This window comes from Triturus cristatus, chromosome 4_1 (genome assembly GCF_964204655.1).
Source record: "Triturus cristatus chromosome 4_1, aTriCri1.1, whole genome shotgun sequence".
In the NCBI taxonomy this organism is placed as follows: domain Eukaryota; kingdom Metazoa; phylum Chordata; class Amphibia; order Caudata; family Salamandridae; genus Triturus; species Triturus cristatus.
Genome location: NC_140585.1, coordinates 599,196,470 through 599,206,449, shown reverse-complemented (window position 1 = coordinate 599,206,449; position 9,980 = coordinate 599,196,470). Strand labels below are relative to the sequence as shown.

The 9,980-nt window shown below is 40.3% G+C and overlaps 1 protein-coding gene across 3 annotated transcripts in view; it reads right to left on the bottom strand.

Annotated features, from left to right (window-relative positions):
- Nucleotides 1-991: 991 nt before the first annotated feature.
- Nucleotides 992-9,980, bottom strand: part of SLC6A15 (solute carrier family 6 member 15) — a 543,862-nt gene continuing 534,873 nt past the window's right edge. For 2 of the 3 annotated variants that reach the window (XM_085652966.1, XM_085652965.1), the window contains exon 12: nt 2,247-5,301. In XM_085652966.1, the coding sequence (XP_085509092.1) occupies nt 4,915-5,301 (387 nt within the window). In that variant the 3' untranslated portion in view covers nt 2,247-4,914. Of the gene's footprint in view, nt 5,302-9,980 lie in introns of all 3 variants that reach the window. The other variant, XM_085652964.1, reaches the window with a different exon arrangement.

Genomic DNA, 9,980 nt, shown 5'->3' with positions numbered 1-9,980 from the left:
TTTTAAGTTATTATAGATACCCTGCCTAAGGCTTTGCAGAGGTGTTTAGAAGGAGAACAATTATATTCCTAGCTGGCTTCCTGTCGTTCGACCTAGTCTTCATTTCTGACACCTCATCACCGTTCAGGCTGAGGACTGCACATTGCTCAGAAAGAGAGGTAAACTTGTTTCCAATCTTCCAGGTTACATCTCTTTATAAATAGTATTTTCAGCAGAAGTGGGACTGGTCAGGACAAGAAAGCTTTGGGAGCAGCACAGATAAATGATTGGCAATGGAGCATCTCTTTGACTCTTGATTGGACTATTTGGTCCAGCTTTGGGAGTTATTGGAACAGAGGAACACAGATGCAGAAGGGAGTAAAGTTGGTATATTTTCTTTTTCTGTGGTTAATGGGACTCCGGGGTACATTTTCCCACAAAACATACAACAGCAACTCAGTTAATTTGCTGAGATTCACATACAGAGAAAGTTAGGACGAAAGTTATAGAGCTTTCCTAAAAGTTGGGATTTAGAACAATTCTGCACTGGAGGACCAAAACAAACTACCAAGCCTTGCCTAAAAAAGATGATTGGTGGCTTCATCAAAATGGTTTATCTCACTTGGAGATTCTTACTTTTGAGTTCAGTTTAGGCCACAGCAGGATTGCTTGATAAAAAATATAAAATAAAAAACATATTTTATCTTGCGGACCCCTTATTGTCCACTGTACCAGTCTTGCACCACTTATTATTTGTTACTAACAACCCTTTGCTAAGCCTAAGATAAATATTTTTTCTCTGGGCGAATCACCAATGTATTAACTGATGAGTTCCATCATAGGTCATTCCACAAAGTGTGTCAGGCCATCAGTTTACAATCCCAAATAGTTTGAATTCCTTTTTAACATTCTTATTGCTTCTTATGAAAGAGTTCTTGCTTTTGTATCCACTCATAATTCCTATACATCATTTAGTGACATTTTCCTCCTTCAATTCTTTCTTTTTTACTGATTTGGTGAGGAAATGTTTAATTCTTTATTTTGTAATTGTATTGTTGATTTGAGCTATTGCAGAAATATCACATGCATTTCTCTGAACAAAGCTTCGCTGTCTGACCCAAGATACCAAATGTGAACCAGTTTTCCTCACAGAAACAAGTTTACACATAAGGAGTTCAATTATTTGGGCTTTCTACAACTCAGTCATAGGCCAAACCATACCGGTGTCTTCTGTCTACCTAGATTAATGATACAATTTCATACTGTATTACTTCCATATTGTATAACACAATACTGTCCCTACTATCTATTTTGCCTCGTCGCTCCTTTCAGCATTATTCTTTATCTGGTCACCAATTTCTTCTCGTGTCACTAGTTTCTCTTGCTACCTCTGATGGTTACATCTGTTTCTTATCACGTGAAAGGCTTCAGCTTCCTACCCTTTCACTATCACATTAATACAAATCATACTTAACTATACCAAAATATCTGGAGCCATGGATTAAAAACCAAATCCATAGGTCAAAATGTAGTGTGATAATACAAAGCCTAATTTCCTTGTTTGTTACTTGAACTACATTTTAATGCACGAATGAAGTCTTCATCTAGATAACTAAAAGATAGTTTAGATATTGCGCAGCAATGCCAGCTTTATTTTGAATAGGACTACTTAACACTGATTAAACCTGATGCAGGGTTCAAAGGTCTTCTGGTACCAGAAGTACTGATAACCTGGATATTGGTACTTCTGGAATGAGGGAAAACCAGGCCTTTTCATGTTGAACAATGAGAAATGGGCTACATGGGTGGGATTCATAGTTTCTTCATCGATTACTGCATGTTTTGCCAAATTATCAGGCTTGTTTTTAGCCGACAAACATCCAATATAAAACAGATGAGATTCACAGTTTCCCCCAGAGACCTTGTGGCTTTCGATGGCTGAAAACTACCTATACTCGCTGAATCAGGAAATACTGGCCTCTTACAATATGCTACTTACGGACGTACTTTTTCATAAGATTGTGGAAGGACACCCCTAATCATTCCTTTAATGACAAATATGTACCCAATGTTTTGCTAGTTAATGTGCTAAAGCTTCATGAGCATAATATATAGGTAAGCAGTAGATTTGAACATAAAGGACTTCCCCATAATAGGTCCAATGAACCACTTACAGACACATACTCAAGAAGACCGGGAAGAGTAGGTGAATCAGGATTCCTCCAGCAACAAGGGCCATGATGAGTTTTCAATACATGAGTGACATGTTGACTTTGAGATTGAGCTTTATCACCACTGATAGGTATATGTATTATGTATAAACACTATATTGGTTCTGTATGAACAATATACTGGTTCTGCATACATTCAAGATTGTGGCACTCCTGGCTTTGTTCTCTTCCTGGAATCCACATTTTAGCATGAGAGCATACATGAAAGCCTTACTATTTTCTTGTTTTGTAAATGCCCCCAAATAGCAGGAAATGTGCAGGTAACTAGCACTGATAATATAAAAAGCAGTCAACTCTGCATATGGATTCAGTGTAAGATTATGGATGCCTTCAGAGTCCTGCAATCCAACAGTTGTTGAAAAATATAGAAAGAATCTGAGTCTGTATTGAATTACAGAGATTCTATTTTCCCTTTTGTACAGAATGATTTTGAGGTTGGTTTAGTATGTTGTTTGTGTCAGCTCTGCCACGCTTGATGGTAGGGCTCTACAGTCTTAATTGAAAGCGCATAAGTGGTGACCTGGAGGTTCAGGAATTTAGTTCTTTCCTCGTGAAACGTTACAAAGCATGACTTCAATACCAAGTAGGCTACAGCATTGATATGAAGTTGCATTGATATGAAGTTGCGAAGCCAATTGTATATGCTGTGGGGCCCAGTAAGTTTAAGGGTAAAAGCAGGTGAATCCTACTGGGATGAGATATAGCTGTCAAAGAACTGTCCTAACAGCAAGGAGTACAGAGTTTAAGTAGGAGTTTGAGGAATTGAATGAGATCTCATATGCCAATCCTTCTAAGCTTTAGCCTACTCCAATGCTTCTTCCCTACACACCTCACATGGTAAATCATGAGACTTTGGCAGGTATGGATGTTTCTGGGAGGTGTATAGTAGATAGGCATGAATGTTTTTCTAGGTACCTCCAGTGAGTCCTCAAAATTGCTGTGTGGAGTGTGCAATGCATCGTGATGTTTTTGTGATTTGAAATTTCAGTTCTGTGGGATCCTTTGATTTGTGGATATCAGTAAATGCCAGCTCACAGAAAAAATACAATGGAACATTATGACCACTAATGACCCCACTTCTTCATTCATAAATCCCCTTGCTCACAGATGCAAAGGTGCTCTTTGTCCTTGCTCTTCTGTACAGGGGGAAGATGTTGTGAGACTCAGAACTGATCCTGAGGGAAGCATATTATCAGAAACACCTTGTAAACCATATCAAATTAATCTGGTGCACAATCATGAATCAGTCACTTCCAGTGTGCGGAGTAACTGCCCACAGCATTTGTCATTTTGTTGACACAGTAGTGAGAACATACCCTAGCCATGAAGCAGAAATTGTTTATGATTGTTACAGTTTTACAAGAGAAATATTCACTCTTGTATGCTACAAAACATTGGAAATGTATACGGATTGCTTTGTTTCTTACTTTCCACTCCACATCGCCCAAAATTATATAGGAGAGTAGGAAGAACTGTAATATTGTGACATGTTTGAGATTTAAGATGCCCCTCTCTAGAGATGTGTTGGAAGACTGAGCAATGCCACATGTGTTCAGTAATATCTTCATATTGGCACTATAAGGTGATCAATATAGGAGGTAAGTTAAAAATAGAGGTCACCAAGCAGGCACCCTTATCCACTAACCATTTCCCAGGCACCAGGGGTGTCCTTAGCTAAACCTTACATATTGCTATGTAGAAACTAGAGCAAGATGAGTGAAGACCTAGAATGCTTGATGAGAACTTGATCTAGAGAGGCAACCTAACACCACTTGAATGGACATGCCGAAATTGATAGGACAAAACATTGCAGCACCACTGTGCATTAAATGATTGAAACAGGTGCCAGACTTAGATGTTACTAGACACATGGACAAGGTTTTATGGCGAGGAAACCTACACTCTGAATAGGACCGTGATTAGGGACTAAGACATAGCAACCTAACAAACCAAGACCATGTTCAGGTCTTGTTCATGCAGCGACATTATCATGAATGAAACAATAAGCCCAGTAAGTATCTAGGTTAAGAAGGTGCCCCATCCTTTTAGGAATTGCATATGCATGGATGATGAAACAGGCCCTCTACCATTTGGACACATTGGTAAGAACATTAAGATACACTTTGTTGCAGCAGGGGTACCTCATTTTACTAGAAGGGGTTAAACTGAAAGATAAACCTGATTATGGGCATTGTTGAAGGAAACCTTTTGGAAACAGGACAGAGGGCAAATGTCCGATAATGCTGATGAAAATAGGAAACCAGGGTGCAATGAAAACCTTCACTGTGAAACAGGAATTCTGATTTGATAATATCTTGGGAGGTGTGTGACACTAGCCAAAAATGTGATTTTTCTGGAAATTATTTTGCGGATTATGCACCTGCTGATCTGTTTATCTTTAAAAGCACAAACCCTTTTTGGGCAAATGCATATTTTACTGCATAATAATAAAAAAAAAGTATCTTGAGAAACGCATGGGGGAGTGACAGGTATTCATTCTTCCCTACTAAAAATTAGTTTCAGTGCAAATGGGGTGAGAGAGGGCCAATTTTATGTTTAAAGGCAATTTATCTTTTTAATTTGGATTAAAACTGCAGACATGTGCTGCTGCAACTACACTTTCAAAAGTTAAGGTATGCTATGTGTTTACCACAGCTAATGTTCATTAATATGAACAGAAATAATAACATCACCACATTTTACGCTATAGGTCAGATTCAGGCATATCTGGAATATCTGCCATATCATCCATTATATATCCTATACCATATCGCCCATTCGGGGCAGTGTCAACTTTTAGAGTTGGTGATCCACTTTGCTTCCGGTAAATGCTGTTGCCAATATTTGGGGACGGCATCTCACTGGAAATCTTTCCATGAATCAAACTGGCATCATCATCTTCCAGATTAGATGTTTCTTTAATGATATGTCCTCGCTTATAAGAAACCGCAGCCAGTCCACCAGAGCTATCATCAATTAGATTGCATATGCGAACAAGGAAGACTATAGGGACAGGCAGTATTGCAACCCCTATCAGCGACATACAAACAACTATTCCCCATGTTGGATAGATCTTGAATTCTTCTGTGGCCTGAAAGGTTCAAGAGAAACAGAATTACCAAGACAGTTAGCAGTCTTCATCAGAGTAAAACACAAACAGTGAAGAACTGGAAAGGAAAAACAGAACATCCCTCAATGGACATGTTTCATGGATGGCAGTGGCAGTTCTTCCCAACCCAAAAGTGCTCCCATGCCAGTGCTCTTTTTAGCATCATTACAGCACATTTAGTATGATTGCAATAAATAAGTGTACAAGACAAAGATCAGTAAAACTAAATGCAGCATTAGGCGGTGTGCATAAACAATGTATTCTAATTGAGGGCGGTTCCGTTTTTTACATGTCACAATAACAGTTGTATTCCGGCTATTTATCACAAACTAAACAAAAATGACCACAACAATAGTTATTATATAATTCTTGTTCTCAGTCCACTATGACTTTCTTGTATTATTCCTTACATATCCCATCACACATTGAAGGTACATGGCGAGTTCAAAGTGGTCCAAAAGATCACAGGCTGCTTTGTGCATTATTTATTAACGTGGACTTCTAGCAAAATCTATCTTCTCAGTTCTTCATGAACAGTATCTGAGAGTTGAGCTCTGAACTCTGCCAATGTTTTAAACAACTCTATGGCCTTGATTATCAGTGCCCAGATTTTCCAGGACCCTGCACAAACCCTTGTTTGAGTAGGGTTTGCGTTATGAGGGGTGCAGACTTTATCACGATAATTGACAGAAGCGTAACGTCTACCATCCCTGTTAAGTCAATTGCAGCAGGTAACATTACTGGGATTTAAATGGGGGAGGGGCGGGGGGAGATACAGTGGCAATTAGCAGAACAGGAAAACTTTGGTACAATAATCAAAACATCTTGATGTTATGCCCCATTCAAAGGATAACACATGCAATAGGTTTTATTTATAGTCCTGATAAATTCGAAACCCCTCATAATCAAGGACTATGGGTAGATAACATTCGCAGTTTCGTGGTTTCTGTCTGGGCTGCTCCTTTGATTGTAAGGATGTTTCTCTTTCTTTCACCCCTTTCATGTTGTGGAATGTTACACTTGGAGGACGAACCAAACCCAAATGTGCTTACATCGCTGAATTCCTTCATCTGTCTTTCCTTGCATTTTGAATTCTTCTGCATTCTCTCAAGGGTCTGTGGCATATGGTGCTTTATGAATCATCTTTTATTATAATTGAGAACAAGTAATTTGGCTTTTCTCTTTTATTAGGTTAATGGGCCGGAGCTGCATTTAATCTATTGAGATTATCCCCCCTTTTTAAATGTGTTTTATTTGGTAATTTAGCAATTCCAGTCTCACATTTATCCTCAAAACTCCAGTGGAATACTGTTTTTGGTTAACAACCAATGTAAATGTTTACTACACAGGGAAGCAAATTAAGTTCTAGCATTTTCATTCTATCATATTATTTAGTCCACTCAGGCAAATTCAAACATGTACAACTCTTAGTGGGAGTCGGTCACCTACGAACTCTCTAGACGAAGTTGTAATGGCTATTGAGAAAAGTGCAGGCGGGAAAGCACCAGGACCAGATGGTGTATTAATATCTGCCGTATTTATGGGCTCCTATTCGGACTTAAGCATTGAACGCAGCCGTAAATGGATATATTCTGATAACCTCAGCAGAATTATTGGTAATTCCAGTTTTTAAAAGAAGCTGTAAAAGTGATCCGAAATGCTATCACCCCATTTCCCTCTTGGACTTCTCTGCTGAGACCTTGGCTAGAGTGAACCTAGAAAGATTAGAACAATGGGCTGAGGATACCAGGGTCCTCACACAGTCACAATAAGGGTTCTGGAGGGGTCTAGGAATGGTAGAACAGTGCATTAATTTAGATCTCCTCGAAGGGAAATATATGAGGGTTAAGATAGCTCATATACGCTTATGTTTAGTTGACCTGTCCAGTGCCGTTGATTTGGTAAATCATTCAACACTGTGGCAAACGTTTACCTCGATTGGCGCACCATCAGAAAAAATTTAATTATTATCGCAGTTACATAGCAATTGTCAGCCTGGGTGAGCTCCACCATTTAACATTCAGAGAGAAGTCAGGCAAGGGTGCCTGTTGGCACCCTTCTTGCTTTCTTTATTTATAAAGGGTGTGGAGAGTTTGCTCCAGAAAGTGGCCTTCGGCTCTCCATGAATGGAAGGAAGGGCAGTGACTGTTCTCCTCCATGTTGAGGATGCTATCCTCAAATGGCCTGCGAAGACTAATGGATTGTTTTGCGGTATTGATGGAGGACAAGAATCCTAAAATAAACCTGAAATAAACCTACACAATGATCTGTGGAAAGACAGCATATAAATCACATGATCATAATATCAACGGTACTCCTATTGAAATGGTAATTTCATTTTCCTATCTAGATATTTTCTTTAAATCTAATATTTGGAAGATCTCCTAGCAATAAAGCTAATCCAGCTGTGGCACTCTATTTGGAGTAAAGAAGAGACAAAGTTCACAAACAGAATATAAGGAATGGTTTAAGACTAGACAATGTATTGGGAATCCTGTGGATCTTCTTCATCTCCAGAGAGATGGCACAGTTTAATGATCCTCCATTATTACATGAACCTGATAGCATAATGGAATTTAGTAAAAGGGAATTAAAGCTTTTTCTTGTTATAAAGAAGATTGATCCTAGATGTCCAAAAGATATGACTAGACCCTCAGTTGTAAGATTCCTCTCTGTGGCACAAAATGAGGGCCTTCAGAGGTAGCTTACTTACATTTATGTCTTACACCCAAAATCGTTTTGTCCTGAAACATCTATGATTTGGTAGCCTTTACAAAAATTAAACAATGGCCAGAGGCAGCTGTTAAATGTCCATGTGATGGAAGATCGACTTAAACCGCAATGTTTTTGATCTTATTTTGTAGCTTCTATGCTGAAATTAGGGCATTCTATTTAAAACCATTGTTTTTAGGTAATATTATTAGGAACTATAACAAAGCTTATTTATATTTATGTTCCCTGGAGGATACAAACATGTGTTTAGAGTTGCCTCCTTTATATGAAATGCCATTTGTTAGACCTGGCTTTTTTAGCAGGTTTATCGCCAGATTTTTTGCTTTTTGGCCTCCTATTTTGGACCCTGTTTTTGTTGGTTTTATGACTTTGTGCACTTTACCACTGCTTATCAGTGCTAAAGTGCATATGCTCTCCAGGTAATTTGTGTTTATGGATTGGTGATTCCATGATTGGCATATTTGATTACTGGTACTAGAACAGTGCACTGTGTGTGCCCAGGGCCTATCAATCAAATGCTGCTAGTGGGCCTGCACCACTGATAGTGTCACCCACGTGAGCAGTCTGTAAATGTAACTCAGACCTACCACTGCAGTGTCTGTGCGCAGTTTGGTACTGCAAGTGCACCCACTTGCCAGTCCCTAACCTTCCCTTTCCTTACATGTGAGTCACCCCTAAGGTAGACCCAAGGTACCCCTGTGGGCAGGGTGCATTGTATGTGAAAAGTAGGATATGCCCTGATGTGTGTGGCATGTCCTGATAGTGAAATACTCCCAGTTTTGTTTTTTCACTATTGAAAGGCTATCTGTCCCATAGAATAGAATGGGAGTTTATTTATAACATCTTATAAATGTAACTTCCCATTGGGACAAGATAGGAAGTTGGAGTTTAGTGTGCCTGAAGTCAGAATATAAAAATGCATCTTTTAGTAAAGATGTTTTTTACATTGTGTGTTTGAAAAAAACACTTTTAGAAAGTGGGTATTTTCTTGCTTAGCCATCCTGTGTGCCTCTGCTGGTTTGTGGATTGACTGTCTGGCTTTGGAGTGACAGGGGCTGAGGATGTGCATTTTCTCAGACAGCCACTGGGGGTTAATGTGTGCCCTGCCTTTCCTGAATGAGTCAGGGCTGGGCTAAATAGACTTGGGCTGCATTCAGAGTAGGGGGAGGAGCTTTCTTTCACACCTGAGTGGACCTGGTCTGCCTTGGACAATGCTTTCTCCTCCTCCTGCAGGGCAGATGCACCAGAGAGGACAGAACTGGTTTTGGCTGGATAAAGAGCTTCTCTTCCATCAGAGAACAAAGGAACTTGTGCTATAAAAAGTAGAGGCCCAGACCCCAGACTTTTAGATCACTTTTGGACTTCAAGAAGGAACCTCTGCCAGGGAGAAGAGCTGGAAGAAACAGGAAGAGGAGTACTGCCCTTTTACTGTGTGCTGTCTGGGGTTGGCCTGCAGTATCTGTTTCTGCCAAGGAGAGGAACTGTGTGTGCATTCTGCTTGAGAAAGTATCTCCAATGGCTTCGAAAAGTGGAGCTTGCCCCCTGTTCAAGAGGTCTCAGGAACAGCAAATACCTCACCATCCTTCTGGGGACTGTCTCTGGAACCACTGGTTTCCATTGCCGCAGAAGAAAGGAGCAGCCCACTCTGTCACCGAGTCCGTCGCAGGGTTCCGTGACGTGAAGGCACCGCAGAAGGCCACACTGCACTTCACACCGCATCCTTGGTCTCACCGACGCTGTCTAGACGATCGCCACCGAGCCATTGCTTGCACCGTGTCCTGTGGGCACAGCACTCTGCACCGTCTCACCTCACCCTTCCTGGACATAACCAACATGGTCGCTGCACAACCCGAACATCAACCGGCTTCGTCGCCTGCACCGCAACCTACCAGTACCGCACCGAGCACCACCTTAACCTGCACCATAAG